The sequence below is a fragment of the Ursus arctos genome, unplaced genomic scaffold (assembly GCF_023065955.2).
Source record: "Ursus arctos isolate Adak ecotype North America unplaced genomic scaffold, UrsArc2.0 scaffold_17, whole genome shotgun sequence".
NCBI classification, from domain to species: domain Eukaryota; kingdom Metazoa; phylum Chordata; class Mammalia; order Carnivora; family Ursidae; genus Ursus; species Ursus arctos.
This window is the reverse complement of record NW_026622841.1, coordinates 23,276,074-23,294,338: the sequence shown is the minus strand read 5'-3', so window position 1 is coordinate 23,294,338 and position 18,265 is coordinate 23,276,074. Positions and strand designations below refer to the sequence as shown.

General features: G+C 48.4%; 2 protein-coding genes across 54 annotated transcripts in view; both read right to left on the bottom strand.

Moving 5' to 3' along the window:
• Positions 1 to 4,518, bottom strand: part of CFAP53 (cilia and flagella associated protein 53) — a 37,530-nt gene extending 33,012 nt beyond the window's left edge. For 3 of the 4 annotated variants that reach the window (XR_007189902.2, XM_026496314.3, XM_048218517.2), the window contains exon 1: positions 3,445 to 4,518. Coding sequence is in view for 3 of the 4 variants with exons in the window: in XM_026496314.3 (XP_026352099.1) it covers positions 3,445 to 3,795 (351 nt within the window). In the remaining variant the exon portion in view is untranslated. Of the gene's footprint in view, positions 1 to 1,131; positions 2,855 to 3,444 lie in introns of those variants that run through there. The other variant, XM_048218518.2, reaches the window with a different exon arrangement.
• Positions 4,519 to 4,787: 269 nt separating this feature from the next.
• Positions 4,788 to 18,113, bottom strand: MBD1 (methyl-CpG binding domain protein 1). Of its 50 annotated transcripts, none has more exons than XM_057313085.1 (17): positions 17,920 to 18,081; positions 16,381 to 16,515; positions 13,852 to 13,966; positions 13,595 to 13,761; positions 13,428 to 13,510; positions 13,230 to 13,270; positions 12,724 to 12,870; positions 12,491 to 12,619; positions 12,239 to 12,313; positions 11,987 to 12,106; positions 11,835 to 11,903; positions 11,089 to 11,256; positions 10,430 to 10,729; positions 10,199 to 10,336; positions 9,724 to 9,858; positions 9,576 to 9,637; positions 4,788 to 6,646 (listed from the first exon to the last, which is right to left on the bottom strand). In XM_057313085.1, the coding sequence occupies exons 2-17, from the start codon at positions 16,488 to 16,490 to the stop codon at positions 6,457 to 6,459; spliced, it is 2,049 nt and encodes a 682-aa protein (XP_057169068.1). In that variant the 5' UTR covers positions 16,491 to 16,515; positions 17,920 to 18,081; the 3' UTR covers positions 4,788 to 6,456. The 50 variants fall into 50 exon arrangements, with proteins under 50 accessions (XP_057169068.1, XP_057169071.1, XP_057169074.1 ...); XM_057313088.1 differs by having other exon boundaries at positions 4,788 to 6,639; XM_057313091.1 differs by having other exon boundaries at positions 4,788 to 4,891.
• Positions 18,114 to 18,265: the final 152 nt, after the last annotated feature.

The following is an 18,265-nucleotide window of genomic DNA, read 5'->3' as shown; positions in this document are numbered from 1 at the left end:
CAAGGTGCTTCTAATAGGGCAAACCTGGACAGAACAAGAATTAGAGGTCTTGTAATTCCTGACCTTCATCTTGCCCCCCACTATCTCACACTGTTTCTCAGGGGTAGACAACATAGTTACCATCAAAATACTTTCAACTAGAAGAGACTACTATCTCTAAGTATATAGGATATATACAATGAGTTGTGACAATAAAAAAACCATCTACTGAGAAGGAAGGAAGGGAGGGAGGGAAGGGAAAAAAGGAAAAGAGAAAAGGGGAAAAAACTGATAGTAAAGCTTTCTTATTTCTCTTGTGCCCAGTTTAATGCAAGGGCAGTACTCCTGAGATTTGGGGATAATTTGAATTTCTACATATTTTTATACAAATTTCCATTAAAAAGTTGGAAACACACCATTTTGAATACATATTGATAAATTTAATAAAATCACGTGGACAATCTTTCTTATTACTGTATTCCTAGCATTGAGAATAATGCCTTACCACTGTTGGTTCTCAGTGTGACGGAAGGAAGGAAAGAAGGGAGGGAGGTAGGGAGGAAAGGAGGGAGGAAGGAAAAATTTCTGGGTAAGCTTGATGCAATTTCTGCTCCTCCGGGGGCCACCATGAAATCCACTGTCTTGAGCTTTGTATTTTCAGCCAGTTTTATCAAGTCAACCTTAGGTGAATAGTGAGACTCCAGGATGCTGATTTACAAGTAACAAAATTCTTAACTCATATGGCAGAAAGTCAATCTGATAATTTACACTTAGAACAATCACTGTCAGGATTACCAAAATACTACTGTTAAGTCTTGGTAAATGAGTCTCCTGGGAAAAGAAAATCATTTGTAGATAGCTTGATGAAGATTCAGGGTTCAAGGTACACATACAGGTACCTAGATTTAGTTGAACAAGATAAGACAGGTCTGAGGTGGGTTGGAGACAGATGATATTGAGGGTTATATCATGGTAGGTAGCTAATCCATATCAGAATTATTTAGAGCTTAGAGCCACTTAACTAACAAACTACTGTTCTCTAGTATGTATGGTATTTTGTGAATGAAGACTCAGTGATAATGAAGTGGAAAAGGGTCAAGACTACACCTTGTTCAGGATACACACAGGAATTCAGGCTCCCAGTAGACTTACAGGCTGAGGACCAAGCACCAAGGTCATCAAGAACCAATTGTCTTGAGTTGTCAGAGCAGGAACCTGGTTCTGAGGTACATTTTGACTGAAAAGGTGAATGAGGGTGAAGGGTGGTGAGAAACACCCTGAGCAGTAGCCAGGGGTCAGGAAGCCCTTCAAGGCTTAGGGTATTAGAGGGCCCAGTGTTGGAGGAGTAAGATTTGAACTGGAGTTCTCTTACAACACGGTGATACCAATCCATGCACGGTCTCAGCATTACTCAAAATCCATACTGTTTAGCAGAAATATAACGTAAAACAGATCCATAGTTTAACATTTTCTAGTAGCTGCATTTTAGAAAGTAAAAAGAAACAGAAAGTTAATTTTAATAATATGTTTTATTTAACCAATATATTCAAAATATTGTCATTTCAACATGTGACTCTAGGCACATTTCAAGTGCTCAAAAGCCATGTATGGCTAGTGGCTATCATATTGGACACTGCAACTCTAAACCATGCTAAAGGCAGGAGAACATAGGATTTAATCACTACCTTGTGTTTCCAAGGTCACTGAAGACTCTGTCACTGTAACATGTTAAATTACAGTTTCTAATGATAGAGTTTACAGTTTATATGTCTTAAAGAACAATGTTTTACAGTCTAGGTTTGATTCTGGCCTCTACCCATTACAACTGTGTGATTTTAAACAAGGTACTTAATCTCTTTGAATCTGTTTTCTTACCTTTCAAAATGAGCAAAATAAATGTGCTCCTAAAAAACTATTTTGAGAATTAAATAACTGGGTCCCTAAGCAGCACTCACCACATAACTGCTCCTTTATTTCTCTGTTACTTCAGACATTACATCATTTATTGCTTTCTCCTGGAGGAATTGTTTAGCATCAAGTCTCATCTCTGGTGGCTTTAATTCTTCCCCCACCGCAACGCTGCAATCTCTAACATCCATACTTCTTACCACACTCTGACATCTGAGATGCACAATGCTGACTTTTCCCTTTTCCTCTTTATTCTTCTATAAGCTCAAAGTATTCAATCGGCCTGCTTCTCTGGTTTGGTGGTAATTTTTTTTTCATGTTCCTTATTGGTTCCCAACACAACTAATGGCACTTGAACAATAGCCCAGCCCCTGAGCTCTGTGTTGGGATACAGAACCCAAAGATCAGTTTCTGTTCCTTATGAAATCTGTCTATAATTACCACCTTGAACCCTACAGTCTGTGGAAGCCTCCAATCTACTCATTTCCAGACCCAGAACCTACAGTCCTTGGACCCAGAGAAGAGAGGGCAGGTCTGTAAGTGGACTGAGAATTGCTATGTGCACTGTGGTGCATAATAAAACTGCATCCTTCGTTATTCCTGATATTTCTTCCATAAAGTACCATCATAGACAGTATAGCACATGATTATCTACCGTGTTAGCCTTTAATGGTTTTACACATGAACAAATTGTTTCTGCAATTAGATAATAAGCAACAGGAAGGCAGGGATCAGACTTTTAATGAAGAATAAACTTCCCAGGGTCATTGTATTTACCCCCAAATCTGCCACAGTGCTGTGGACACAGCAGGGGCTCAAGTAATACCTCTATAATTGCCTAATCACACATGAAGGTTTTCTAGCCTGTAGAAACTAGTTGGTAAGAACAAAGGAATCTAGGTGCATAGACCAAGTGTCTGGGGTTCTGAGAAACACCCATCAAATTCTGCAGTACACAGCATTCTCCTGGCCTCCGACCACCACCCCAGCCTTAGAGACAACCAACAGTCCTATTGCCAGGCCTGCAGGGACACTTCTGTTACAGTTGAGTTGGCACAGGAAGGGCACTATAACTGCTCACAACCCCTCACAGCCCAATCCTCCTTCCTCATACGATTTCCCTGGAATGCAGGACCAGCCCAAGATCATACAGCTGAATCACCACTAGCCCAGACCCGAGATCCTGCCCTGCCCCAGCCCAGCACTTCTGTGACAGCCACGCCACATCACAAGGGGTCAGACCTCCTTTGGGTGTCTTGGAGACTGAAAACTCTCAGTATCCCAAGTGGTGATTCTACAAATACGTAATCTAAATATAACTGGTGCGAGGTGGGGGTGGGGGTGAAGGGGTGGAAGGGTGGAGGGTGACGGGTTGAGGAACAGAGTACAGGAATTAGGTGAAAGGCCTTATTTTTCCCTCTTTCAAAATTCAACCCACTGCACAAAGCACCTGCTCCCCTTGAGAGATCCGCGGCTGGGGCCAGGTTGGGCTCGGCTAGGCCTGGAGTGCAGGGAGATGCAGAAAGCAGTAGGGTCCCGCACACATCCCGTGCTTACCACGATCACCACTTTGGGAGTGGGGCCCTTAACCTCCCGCTGTACGATGCCAAATCGCTGGCTGTACATTTTCGAATCCCTCGGGATGGGGGCGGCGCCCGCCGCGGTTTCCCAATAGTGAAGACCTGCGGGACCAGCTTCCGCAATGCAGAGGTCTGGTTGCCATGGTGCGCCCTGCACGGCGAGGGGCAAGTGGGAGGGGCCGAAGTCGGGCCCGTCACCATGGTGACCATAGACGCCGGTGCTCGCAACTTCCTCCCGGAGCCGAGGAGCTGAGTCTGCGCTGTCCTCACCCGGCCCTTGGCCAGGCCTCCGGCGACCTCGACCTCGCTCCCTTCCTCTAGGGTTCATCAGAATAGCAGAAATAAGCCTCCTTAACCCGAAGTGAAGGCGAAGATCTAATTACATTCCAATTGACTTTGCTATTTATATCCTGTAATCAGCCTAAAAGCATGAGAAAAGTTAGTGGATATTGTGTGGGAAGGCTAAATTTTGCGGGCATTTCTAGGTGAATCTTGATGATGGTAATAATCGTCACAGGACAACCACCTCGTTTTGTGTACTTCTTTACAGTAATTTGCAAGGTATTTTCACACATAAAACCTGTGGGTCCCACAAATATCTTAGAGGGTTGATGGAACGGCAGGTATTATTATCCTCACTTTCCAGCTAAGACAAGGCTTAGAGAGCCTGTCTTGTTAGCCCACCCAAACCAGTAATGATAAATCTGTTACTAATAAAATCTTCCTACTGCACTGGGCAGAAAACAGAAAACGAGCTGACTCTAGGGTACCCTAGGATGGGGGACAGATCAGATGGGCTAAGAGGGCAATGACATGACCTGGCTAGGCAAATCTGAGGTACGATTCAAAGTAAACCAGGGTCAGGACATGAATGGGAAGCACAGGTAATGAGGCCCTGAGAATCCCTATCGGAGGAAGCGGAACAGGCAACACAGCTCAGGGAACCTAGAAAGAGCCCTACGCACAGGCGGAGCCCACGGCTGTACTTCTGGTCAAGTGCAAGGTAGTAGTAACTAAAAGCCAATTAAGAATGACACTTTGGTACTCTCCTAAAGTGGGGGCGAGCACAGAACACTAGAGCATAGAAAAAACTCGGAACCTAGTCATCACTGACATCTAACAATAACCAAAATACAACCACTGTGTATACCGTCGCAAGGTCGCAATTTACTGTAAATTAGCATTCCTTAATCATTTGTAATCCACCCACTTCGGATTTTGTATGCGGTACGTTTCTAGATTTGGATTCCATTTCCTGAATTGCTGGTTCATCTTTTCAGCCACAAAATAATGTCTCTTTTTTCTCTTTTTAATAATCTCTTTTAATAATTCTCATTTTGTCTTTTTTCTCCTATAAGGCTTCTTCTTTCAATTGCAGTTCGGTAAAATACTCATTTTCATTTACTGCTAAGAGTTTACGTAGCCTGAAACAAATAAAAAAGAAAGAAATTAGAGGTCGTCTCGGTTCCCTGGACAGACTCCTGAGGGTCAGTTCCTTGATCTTCGAGTCCCACGGGCGAGTGGCCCGCCGGTTGGTATGGGTGGAACCACCCCTCACACCACACCCTTGGGAAAGAAGGGAGGCAATGAAAAGGCCCTCAGTCAGGCGCGGGGTTTGGGAAAAGCAGCAGAAATACAGGAGAGCCCATCGGGCGCCCCAGAGGTCGTACAGCCCGTAGGATACTGTCGAAACGAGTTCGGCGACATTTTGCTGCCCTCGAATGTCCCAGCGTCGGTCCAGAGCTCGTCGTGCTGCACCCTCAACCTGGGCGCGCCCCGTAACTTAACTCCGGTTCGGTTTTGCCTGTTTTACCACTACGTGAAGAAGAAAAGTCGGCTTTCCTCCCAGCCCGGCCAAGGACTGGTGTCTCGGCCGGGCGGAGGCCACGCCCCCGGGGCCGCCCCGGCCAGGGGTGAGGGGCTGCGTCTCCCGAGAGCGGTGGTGGGATAACCGTGGCCCCGGCGCCCCCTGGCGGGCCTATTCGGAGGGGGGAGGGGCCGGGACCAGCGCCCCGGACGGTGAGCCTCCGCCTTCAGCCAAGACCCAAGGCCTAGAGAAGTGATTGGCCCAAGGTTCTTAGACAGAACCTGACCTTGATCTTGCCACCCACCATCCCACTTTCTCAGAGTCAACACTGTTACCACCGTCAAGACACTTCCCAAAGAAACACTAAATATATGAAACAGTAAACGGGACAATAAAAATCATTTTAAAATAATTTTAAAATAGAACAGCTCAGAGATAGAAACTATTTATATTATTTCCAATTCCTATTGTGCCCCAACAAGGTTCACGCAAGGGCTGTCCTCCCGACAGTTTCCTGAATTCTATATTTTCACCATTAAATTCCATGATAAAGTTGGATATCCATTCACCATTTGTAATACATACTGACGTATTTAATAAAATTGCATGGACTATATCTTTTTCATTCCTGTATCCCAGTTATCAAGTACAGTGCCTACCATGGGCCAGGTTCTCATTACTTGAATGACACAAAAATAGCCGAGACCAGCCAGCTTTTTTCTGGGTGGGCTTGACAGTATTTCTGTACTTGCTGGGGTCACCATGAAATCCATGGTCTTCAGCTTTGCATTTCCAGCAACGTAGCTTTATCAAGTTATCCTCAGGTGAGCAGTGAGACCCTTGGGAGCTGATTCATGGCAGGGTGGCTTTGTAATGTGTCACCTTGACTAGGCTACGTTTCCCAGAACTCCCTTCCCCGTATGCTTCCGGTTAGGATGGGCCACAAGAGACATTTTGCATGGTAATTGGAGGACAGAAGTGAAGCAGCAGCATACTGTTTTTACACTCGGAAGGTTGGTGCAGGCGCACCAGGCACTGTTGCAGTTCACACATGTTGCCACTTATCTGCTGGCTCACCTCGTTGGTGTGGGGCAGCAGTCAGGCCTGCAGCCAGGCCTGCAGCTGCTCCACTTTCCCTGGGATCTTCCTTCAGCTTCTCTAATTCCTGGGCCAGATGAGTATTTAACTCTGTGATGAAGGGCACCAGCTTCTTCTGCAGGACACCCACATCATCGAAGTTGGAGGTGGTGAGACACTGACATGGGTTCTAGGCCATCCTCGCCGGTTCCAGCTCTTGCTCGTGCGCGCCAAAGTGTCCTCCGTCTCCCACACTTTACATCCATCTTCCCTTCCCGATTGCCTGCCCTGCAGACTTCAAGCTCCAGCATTAGATGCAAAGACAACAGCCTTACAGACTGTTTAATCAGCTCCCACTACTGCATAAGCTCAAATCCCTATTAAGTCCCTTAAAATAAACATATATATATATATATATATATATACATACACACACATATATATACATATATATATAATCTTTACATTAGTGGTGCTGCTTTTCTGATTGTACTGTGATACACACTGTAACCAGACTCTTAGGAATCTGAATGCCAATCAAATAAATCTCATTTAGGACATCACAGAATACTAGGGTTGGGTGGCTGGGTCCCAGGGAGAACAAAACAATACCAGAAAATTACCCAGTCTTGTCTCTGGCTCAAGAAGATAAAGCAAAGGAAGGGGCAGAGGAGGGTAGCAGAAAGCGTTAACAGTAGGGAAATGTCTAATCTACATCTGAATTATCTAAAGCTCCAGAGCTGGGACTAGAATGAGGCAGGGAAGATACAAAGGCTACAAAATTTAAGGAGGCATGCACTCAGTCACAGCCCTGAAAAGCCGGCTATGTAATGAACCACAGGTCTAAACTTTTTGGCACTTTATGAAGAAGTGGAAAGTGAGGCAGGACTGAGTCAAGACTGGCCCTTATACAGGTCTTGAAGCAGGAACTCAGGTTCCTAGTAGAGAGGGGCCAAGGGCAAAAACCAATAACAAAAGTCATCAAGGGGCAGGGGAGGCAAGTTGTCAGCAAAGATGAGCCAGGCCGACAGCTCTACTTCTGAAGACTGCTTTGGCTGAGGAGAATGAGGGCAATAAGCAAAATGGACAGTGACCCCTGGGGAAGGACGTCCTTTAGTGTTTGAGGAATATTATGCAACACCCAAGGCCTCAGAAGAATACAGTCTCTTGAATGCATGGGTGCTGTGACAAGGTGACCAAATCCACACAGCCTTGGTACTCCCTAAACCACGCTAGAGGCAACAGTGTAAGCGACTTGTTCTGTTTAAGGTAATCCACTTTGTTTTCAAGGTCACTGGAAACTTCTGTTACTAAAATATTACACATTATCGGATATAGGATTACAGCTTACAGTTCGGTGGCTTAAAGAAGATGGTTTTTACAACCTGGGTTTTTTTTTTCTAGGCTTACTGATACTAGCTGACACTGGACAAGTTATTTAATTTCTTTGAATCTGTTTTCCCATATGCAAAAATGGGCAAAAATCATTGTCTTCCTGAAGATTGGAGGACTAAACAAATTGTATCAGTAGGAGGAACTAACCAAAAAGCAGTTTCTTTCCTCATTTATTCATATTACATTTTCCAATGCTGTCTCTCTGACGAAATGGAAATGTTCAGAAACGCTGCCAGGTCTCATCCAGAAGCCACTGAAAAATTATTTATGCAGATGGCTTGTATAGGCTGTTTTTAGTGGCTTTTACATCCCCTCTGCACCCCAGATCCCCCACCTGTAATATCCACACTTCTTATCAACAGTCAAGCTCCTGGGATTTGCACCAGTTGGAGCAGATGCAACAACTTTCTATTCTTTCTCTTCCTTTCCTGCTTACTTCCTCTATAAGCTCAAAGTACTGAACAGGCCTGCTTCTCTGGTTTGGTGGTAGGTTTTTCCAGTTCCTATTGAATCCTACATAAGCCCCTCAGTCTACGGTCCAGCCTCTGAGTAGATCAGTGTTCTCTCATAAAGCCAGTCTGTAAATATCACCTTGAATCCTACAGTCTGCAGAAGCCTCCAGTCTACTGCTTTCTAGCTCCAGGTTTTTTAAGGTCCTTGGACCTAGAGAAGAGGGAGCAGGTCTGTATGTTGAATGAAGTTCGCTCTTTGCAAAAATGGAGCATCACAAAACCATTTCCTAGTATTCTGTGCCCACCACCCATTTCCCCATAATTATCCCTTATCTCTCTTCTCACTTTTACAATATTCCATTATAAACAAGATAACACATCATTACCTTCTCTGTTAATATGTAATGACTTCACACATAAGGAAACTGTTTCCTCACTTAGATGGTAAGTTCCCTGAAGGCAGGAATCCCCCTCTCCTGAAGGATAAGCCTTCCACTTCACCACTGTACCTTTCACACTGCAGAGTACCCAGCAGGTACTCCATCAGTACCTCTGTAATTGCCTAAGGCAGATGAAGGAGTTTCTGGCCTGCACAAACTAGTTTGTAGGAACAAAGGAATCCAGGTGCCTAGGCCAACAGTTTATATTGCCTGTGTCTGGGGCTGTGTGCACAGCCTGTGAACATTCTGCAGAAGTAGCATTCCCCTGTCCTCCTACCACCAGCCCTGTCCTTAGGGGCAGCTATCCTTCATCCTATTGCCAGGCCTGCAGGGACAGTTCTATGGAGCAGCGAAAACTGTTAATAACCTCAATAGGCTCAGGAAAGGCTCAAGAAACACAGCCCAACCCCATCCACAAAGGATGTTCTAGGAGGTAGAGGACTAACCTGAGATTGCACAATTGCACGTGGACCCAGATCAGAGCCATCTCAGGGCCCAGATCTCCTGCCCACCCATCACTGTCCAGCCCACCTGTCCTCTCTTGGAGACTCGAGAGGCCTTCAAGACCCCAAATGATGATTCTCTGAATAAGAATTTATTAAACTTGACCCCTTCTGGATTTTCTTAGGAAGATGTGGACCACGCTTTTACCTTTTCCTTTCAAATCTCATTGCAGGGCATCAAGTCCTCACCCTCCACTGACCCCTGTCCCTCCACCGCCCCCACCCACACACACACCCAAGGAAAGCCCTGACCTGAACCCCAGGAGAAGTCTCTAGGGTCCTGCACATAACCCCTCACTGATCATGATCCACGCAGTGATATGAGCTTTTACCTCCCACTGCATGATACCAAACTGCTGACTCTACTTTTAAAACTCAGGGCCCACATCTGACCAGCACCAACCCCATACCACCCCTCACTGTGCGGGGCACACCTTGGCAACCAGACTGCTGTGTCCCGGAGGCGGGTTCCACCCAGGCTGAAAATCTCCGTGATCTGGGGAAGAATTAATATCATGGGTCATCATGGCCAATGGGACTAAAGTGGGGTCAGGGCAGGGTGAAGTATCCCCCAGCACTGACCACGGGTGTGCCAGCCCCTCCTGCCTCCTCCTCTGGGGCCGAGTCGGAGGCGGAGTCATCCTTGCTCTCTTCTTCCTTGTCCTCCTCAGGGTCCAGTGGCTCTTGCTTCACAGGTGGCAGGGCTGGGTCTACTGCCTGGGAGAGGTGGGAAACAGGCAGCAGTCAGAAGGGCAGGGTTGGCCTGAGGAAAGAGTCTCTTATCAGCCAACCTGTCAATGTGCTGACAAATCCCACTTCCATCACACTTCAGCCCAGAAAATCTCTCTCTCAGCCTACAAACCTTTCCCATTCCTCAGAGAATTCCATTTTTGTGTTAGCTGGACAGCAAAGCAGGCAAAGTTAGTTGCCTGGGGAAGGTGGGGCATGTGTCAGACAGGTGGGGTAATTTTATGGTGAGGCTGCAATCAGTACATTATTGCTCTGCTCAAAGAACCACCATCACTCTGCTCACAGACCACCCATCACTGACCCCCACCTTGCTGGGGCAGCCAGACAGCAATACAGGAGAAGTCAGGATGGCTGTGCCCGGTGTCCAGTCTTCCTGGGCATCCGCCTTCTCTTGCTTCACCTGGGGTAAGGCCACAACCCAACTCAGGCCAGGGCACTGGGCCTCCTGTGTGAAGGAGGATTGCGGCAGACTTGGTCCCAGCTTCCTGGCACAAGGCTGGGTAGGGCTGGGAAGGGCAGGATAAGATGGGACCCTCACCTGCAACAGGGCTTCTGTGGAAGCTGCAGCAGGGCCAGGCACCTGCACAGGACTGCTTGCACCTTCCCGTAAGAACACAAGGTCGGTGCCAGGTGGGGGTAGCACAAAGCCACTGCCTGTTTCCTGTTTCACTGGAGTCTGGGCACGGCCTGATCGGGCTGTGGGTGTGGTCAAGGAGGCCTTCAGTATCTGGCCCAGACGGGGCCGTCGAGCAGAGCCAGGTCTCTTTCGACGAGAGTAAGGTGGGGGCGGCCCTGCCCCATCCTCAGATCCTGCCCAGACACTAGGCAGCAGCCGCTTCTGAAGAAAGACAGGGTGTTATGGCCACCTGGTGCAGTAACCAACTCTACCATCCTGTCCTGAACAATCTGCCTGCTAATCCCTCTTAGTTCCAGCACAGGACCCGCTTACATAGGAGGCCCATATCACTGAGCCTGCTGGTCTCCTGTTAGCAATGCCAGTGCCACCCAGATTCTTCATTTGTCCCAGCACAATGTTCGCTAATCTTTGGCTGAACCTACTGCCCTGCCCACTCTTCTGAAGATGTACAACCCATCGGGCCTGCCCCACAGCCCTACCAGTCCTACCCACCACTCCCAGGCACTGGAGGGCCCTGGATCAACTCATCCCACCCGCCTAACCCTTCCTGCCCCACCCACCATGGCAAACTGCAGGCATTGGCGCCAACGACACTTCTGGCGCTTCTGGTTGCTGCCCCCAAATTTGGGCTTGTCACAGCAGAAGTCGCAGTGACCACAGTCCATCCGGCGTAGGCAGGCTGCACAGGCCCCACACTTGCGGTTCTGCCGACGGTTCGTGTAAGGCTGCTGGGGGATGGGCAAAAAGAGGGTGCTATTACTGGCACTGATCCGATGCTACTCCTGTTGCTCCTTCACTAGCCTCATGAGAGGGAACCAGCTGTGCACTGGTCTCAGTCACACCTCAGCATGTGTTAGTCCAACACCAGGCACTATCACTGTACCAGACAGTGCCCGAAACCACTGGGATTATGACTGCTCCAACACAGTATCCATCACGTCGCCTGCCAGACCAGTGGCTACCAAAACAAAGTCTTTGACCTCCAACTCTAGCAGAATTTTGCTGACCCTCTATAGCTGCCTCTATCGTGCCTGCTGTATCTGCTCAACCTATGTGAACTCCCTTCGCTATACTGACTTTTCCTCTCTTAGCCCCACCAGAGCACTGATTCATCTGACATTAAGTACTGTTGCTGCACCTGTTGATCCATGTTAGTCCCTCCCCCATTATCTGCTCACCCCACACGAGTACCCATTACTGTGTCTTGCTATTCCCCTATTAGGCCCATTGCAGCAGCTGCTTCTTTGGGCTTAACCCAGTGCCCTGGGAGGGTCTAGGCTTGTCCAAGTAGGGTGGGGCCACTCACTAGCTCGTCCTCGTCTACACAGTAATAGATGAACTCGGCAGGTGGCGAGGGGGCCAGGGCTCTGGGGTGCTGCAGAAGCAAATGGGGTGGGGTCAGGGCAGGTACTGGGTAAGGTTAAGATTGTGCCTTCCCCCTGCCCACCAGGGCCTCACCAGCTCTGGGGACTCTGGAGGCTGTGATGGGGGAACTGGAGGCAGTGGCTGGGTTCGCGGGGGGCGCCGCCGGGCAGCCATCTTGGAGTCGCAGCCTCCCCTGCGGCGGCTACGTTTACCCTGGGAGAAAGCCAGAAGAGTAGCTTAGGCTTGGTGGCACCAGGCAGACAAAGGACCCCGACCCCCACCCCCAAGAGGAGTGCGGAAAGCATGCATGGGACAAGCAGGCAGAGTGTGGGGTGCAGCACTCACAGCAGGGGGAGCCACAGCTAGGGGAGGGCGTCGTTGACATCGCTGATGGTGGCGACGGAGACGGTGGGCAAGGTGCTGGCAGATAGGGGCAGGCAGGTGGGACCAGGGAGTTGAGTACGGGGTGAAGGAGAAAAGAAGACATGAGGTGGGCAAGGCTGGGAGGAAGCAGCAGCAGCAGTAGCAACTTTAACCCCAGAATGAGTTCTGCCCCAGCCCTGGCCCCAACAGCTCTGCCCCTCCGGCCAAACTCACCCGTAAGCAGCGCCTCTGGACACACCTCCACTGGCGCCTGAGACCAGGGCGGGGAGGGCGAAGGCAGACTCGACAACGGCCACAGTCCTCTCGGGTCTGACAGCCCCGGCATACTCCACACCCTCGGCTCTGTTGGGGGGATGGGAGGGGGCAGAGGCAGGATGCATGGGGCCAGGGCTATGAGAGCCAGGGGCTAGGGTGAGCCTTGGGCCCACCCCACCCGCCCAACTCACCCTTTCCACAATCCGCAGGCACCGTCTCTGCTCACACTTGCAGAACAGCCCCGAGGCCACATCATGGGGCAACTGCAGAAGGCAGGTGGAGCAGGCCCCGCAGTCCTCGGTTACCCGGCAGGCCGCGCACTCCCCGCAGCCCACACGCTGCCAGGAATGGGTGGGGCGAGGTCACAGGCCCAGACACAGTAGCTCCAGGTGCACTGCCCCTTACATGTCTATTATCAGCCCCCACTGCCATGTCTAGTAGTCCACCACTTGCCTCATTACTGTATCTGACAACTGCTGAGTAGGTGCCATCAGAGGCCATCTCCAATGTCTACCAGTACCCTGTTAACCTCATCGCTGAATCTATTGACACCCCATTAACCCATTACTGTCTGCTAGCCCCCTACAAAATGACTGACACCCTGTGGATCCATCACCATTCCTTCAGACCCTCCACAAGCCCCCATCACATCCTGCTCCCACCACATACTTGTGAGGAGGAGGCAGGTCGTGCTTACCTTAAACATCCTTTGCTCCCGGTTGAAAGCAATTCTCTGCGCTGGAGAGGGAAAAAGAGAAGTGGACAAGAAGCATCAGATATCTAACCTCACCCACTGCCACTGCCCTGACATCCACCATTCAACCTCCAGCCCGATAGTGGTGTCCTGACATCAAACCTGCTCCACTCGTCTCCCCGGGCCCCGGGAGCCACTCACCTCGGCAGTCCTTGCATAATGTCTTGAGCCGCTGTCTTCGGGTACCATCTCCTGAGAAGCTGATTCCACAGTTCTCACAGCACCTGCGATGGGAAACATGGGTGTGGGGCTCTGAGTGCACCCCCAACAATCCTCACCCTCTTGGCTCACTTTAGGCCAACACTCACCCAGGTGCAGGGAGTGAAGTTGGGGCTGTGTTGGCATCAGCCTTGGTCTCATCTCCTGGGGCCTCCCTTCTGACCTCACCCTTCTGGGGTCCAACCTGACGTTTCCGAGTCTTGGCTGGCCGTGAAGGCTTCTTCCGCTTCCTGCTAGGGACAGCTATGGGCTGGGGCTGCAGATGAGAGGGAAGAAGGAAGAGATCAGTAGGTAGGTGTTAGATGGCTCAGTCACCCCTCCCTGGGTACCCCACACTGTGTAGTACCTTAGGGGCTGGATAGCACAGAATGCCTTGTTTGAAGTCGAAGAGGGTGAGGTCGCACGCAGGGCCCAGGTATCGGGTCAGCTCAACTTTGCTTCGGATCCTGTCTCCTGTGGGGCTAGGGATGGGCCAGGATGGGTTGGTACCTGGGTGAAGCCATGGTCACTCCACCCACACAACCCTCCCACTGGGCTGGTGAATAGGCCTGCAGGGCTGGCAAGGGATACAGGAGGCAATTGGGATTGGCATGTAAGCCCTGACCAGGTCTTACCCCAACTAAGCCTGCATAGCAGAAATATAAAAGGTGTATAAATAGCAGCACATATGCAAATATAAATAAGTAAAATAAACATAAATACACATATATGTACTTGACATACACTACTAGTTGTAGTCTATGTAAATAAAAATAAACATACATGGAAAAAACCAGGTAGAAATTCCAGAAATATCAGAAATACTGTTATGTACTAAATATATAAAAAAGCGAAAAAGAAAAACTGTTTAAAAATATACAAATAAATGAGCACACAAACATATATATAAATACGTGCGTAAACAAACAAATGCAACTACATACAAAACAAAGTAGGAATAACTGATACTGAAAGAGAATACTCCACAGGTCTCTAGCACTTCTGCATGTCTTGCAAGAAGGCACTGATAGTCCTTTGTTGTGAACTATCTTTTCAAGGATGTTTGTACAACAAACAGCCTTGGAAGATAAGAGATAAGTTCTCCTTCCAGAGCAAAAGGAAGGCATCCTTATTATTCTAACATTATAAAAAGATTGGATTCCTTAAGTTCAGGGTTCCTTTCCTACAACCCAATACATGGGCAGATGCTAGTTAGCCCTCTTCAGGTCACCATATGGGAACTGGAGTTCGGGGAACTGACACGAAAATAATGACATTCTGGATACTGCTGCTGCTGTGAGTAATAAACTATCTTTCATCTCTGACCCAGGAGTCTTGTATATCCTACCAGAATCCACAAAATTGTGACATACTTGTTATCTTGCCCTAATTAGGATAAAACCTCCAATCTTTTATGGTTCTGGATGACGGCACTTAAAAGTATAAATTTTGACAGTTTCACGCGAATTGTGAATATGTGGATAAACGTACAACTAAATATGAACAATTGTATTTATGATTTTACTATATTCCTCCAGGAAAATAGCAACTTAGAGACAAAAAAAAGTTCAGGAACAGTGCAGTAAATTCAGTAACTCTATCACTAATATATCCGAAAATACCTTGGATCCTTAAATGTAAATGGCGTATAAACACGTATATTCACGTATTAATAGCCGATTCTCATTCGTAGTATGTCATATAAAGTCACGTTAAACACCAAATTAGTGAATATAGTAGACCTCTGCTCCTAGTGAAACTACAGGTTAGCTTCCTGAGAGCCTCAGGTGACATTTCTGTCAACCAATCTATAACCTTGTTTTATGTATGGCCTTTGAATGATTTAAAGCCAGGAGCTTTGGAGTATTGTTATATAGGTACTTTTACCAAGGTCTGTGTAAAATAAACCAGTCTCATCAGTTTTGAAAACCTATTCTACGTGACACTTTTCCCACGTAACACTTAACAGGTATTTTTAAAATTCCTCTGCAAACTCTCGATCTGCAGAACTACCTTCTAAGCAAATTTAACATTTTTCACCACGTATCACCTTTTGAAACATGTGAGCCAGTCAGCACTAGCTAAGATAGGTTTAACATTTCCCTAACCAGGGGTAACACAACTGTCAATGTCCCTGGCTTTCAGGCTCTCATGCTGCCTGCTACACTTTATTGTACTGGTCATTATCTTAGGGATCTTTAAATTTAACCCTTTTCCTACCTTTTCCTTAGCTTCATTATGTACTACAGATGTTACTTTAGCATTTTCCAGAAATTGGAAGTTGGACAAATTGGAAAATTTCCTTTTCTTTTTCTAGATGTACCACATTCTTGATTCATTAACACTGCACTCACACCTAACAGAACTACAACTCACACCCCAAATTTATATTTAATGTGTATTTTCTCCTTGTAGCATATCACATTTTTTCTCCTTACAGCCCATCACAGACTTGCACTTAGAACACTAGACAGCACTTCAGCACTATGCTGGGGGCCATTCTAAATACCAAAATCACCAATAAAAAGCACAAAAATGTGAAAAACATGGCACTAAGTAAACAACGAAAAGGACACTTAATTACAGTAAAAGAACTGAAATAAGAAGGCCTCATTCAACCTCAGCTGGGAATGCATGTATCCAGCAACTTAAATTTTTTGCTGTTTTGTGCAGGTCTATGAAACACCACGAAAGTACAGGGAGTATAGACTTTAGGTTTAAGAATACAAATTCTAGAAAGCAGACAAATTTGCAAATATGGAATCTACAAATAATAACAATCAACTATATATGCGTGATTTTAACCCACCCACAAAAATCAACCACATCCCCTGATTTCACCCTGCTTAACCAGGCTCAGCCCTACCCATGACTCTGTCCAAAACCCACCCAGTACCTCTGGTAATAGGTGTCTGAGCGTCCACAGGTGGCACCTGACTTTCGAAAGACCTCACGGCGCTTCCAGCCAGGGCCCAAGGCTGGGCAGTCCAGCCAGTCCTCAGCCATGGGAGCCACGGGAAGGAGCAGCGGCCTGCAACGTGGAGGGGGCAATGAGGAAAACTGAGGCTCTAGGAGAGGACAGGTTGTGCCCTAGCTCCACAAACTGCTAATATTTATTAATGCTTGTCCAAGACCTGGTACCTACCACAGGCAACTGGCCAATGTAAGAGAAAATCCCCCTTCCCACCTCATTCTTCCCTGTCCTGGGCCCAGAAGTTTGTCATTCCTCCCTCTTCCTGACTTGGCAGCCCCATCTTCAATTTAAGAGTCCCCATCCTCAACCCAAAGACCTTCATTCCTTACTCAATGTTCTGATTCCTGACTCTTCCCCAACACTTCTCCCCTCCGCCAATCTAGGAATCTTTCATTCCTCCCAGGAGACACTCTGTCTTTAACCTACTGGTCCCTACTCCTCCCCTTTGTCACCCTGAAACCTCCATACTCCCCATCCTCAGCCTGAGAGGTCCTATTTTTCTCATCATCAGCCGAGAGGCCCCCATTCTGCTCATCCTCAGACCAAGCTCCCAGTACTCTACCTCAATGTTCTGACCTCCCATTCATTCTCTTCATTGACCCAGGAATCCCCAATTTCTCTTTCAGTCTTTTAGCCCTCCCATTCCTTTCCTTTCTGATGTCCTCTTATCATGCTACCTCAGTGCTATGGCCTTAATTTCCCCTGTGTCCTCTGCCAGAGAGCCCCCAGCTTCTCCATCTCTTTATCCTAAACAGCCCCTCAGCCCTTCTGTTTCTCAGCCTGAACGCCTCCTCCTCCCTTATTTTCTTTGTCAGTGTTCTGAGCCACAAGCCCTCACCAATCTCAGTCCCCAAACTTCCTTATTCCTCTCGTTTTCAGCTAAAAAGTTTCTTAATTCCTTCCCTTCCGTGTCCTTTATCCTCCATTCCTCTCATCACCCCGAGATACCCTGATTTCTCCCCCTCAGCTTTCTGAACCCTTCAATCTTCCCCGTTTTTGTCCCAAGATCATGCCTTCCCTAACTCAGCATTCAAAACCCCACTATTTCTTCTCGTTCTCCATATGAGTCCCCGTTGCTCCTTTTCAGCATCCCAATGTCCCCATTTCTTCCCGTCATCAACCTGAGACCCCCCTCATGTCTCCCACTCAGCGTTCTGAACCCTCATTTCTCTCCTTAATCTGAGAGGCACCGAGATCTCCCCTCGGCGTTCGGATCCTTCCCCATCCCTCTGAGTCCCCGTCCAGACTCCCGACACGTTCACCTGTCAGTGCCGTGAGCCCCATTCCTCCCCGTCCTCACGCAAAACCTTCCCATTCCTCCCCTTCGATATTCCGACGCCGCCATTCCTCCCACTCATCGGCCTGAGGGCCCTTCATTCCTCTCCCTCAGCGTTCTGAGCCTCAATTCTTCCCCATCCTACGCCTGAGCGCTCTCCATTTCCACCCCCACAACTGTCTCACCAGCTCGGCACCGGGCCGGTAGCTTCCGCCGCTCTAGGTCCGCGGACCCATGGCGAGGGTCCCGCCTGTGACTCCCGCCTTGCCCTGCTCTTCTTCCTCCTCCGCAGACGCTTCCTCTGAAGCGGTAGCTGTCGCTGCCGCGGCCGTTCGTTGCTCCCGGAACCGGAAACCCACTGCCCGCCTCTAGGGCCCCGCCCCCAGCAAGACGCTTGCGCGCCAATGCCTCTCCAGTGCTTGCCCTTAGTGGGGAGGACCCCGCGCCTGCGTGTTCAGTCCCACAGCGGCGCGCGCCTCTTGTCCGGGACCAACGGCGCTTGCGCCCTGACGTCCAACTACGGCTCGCGCC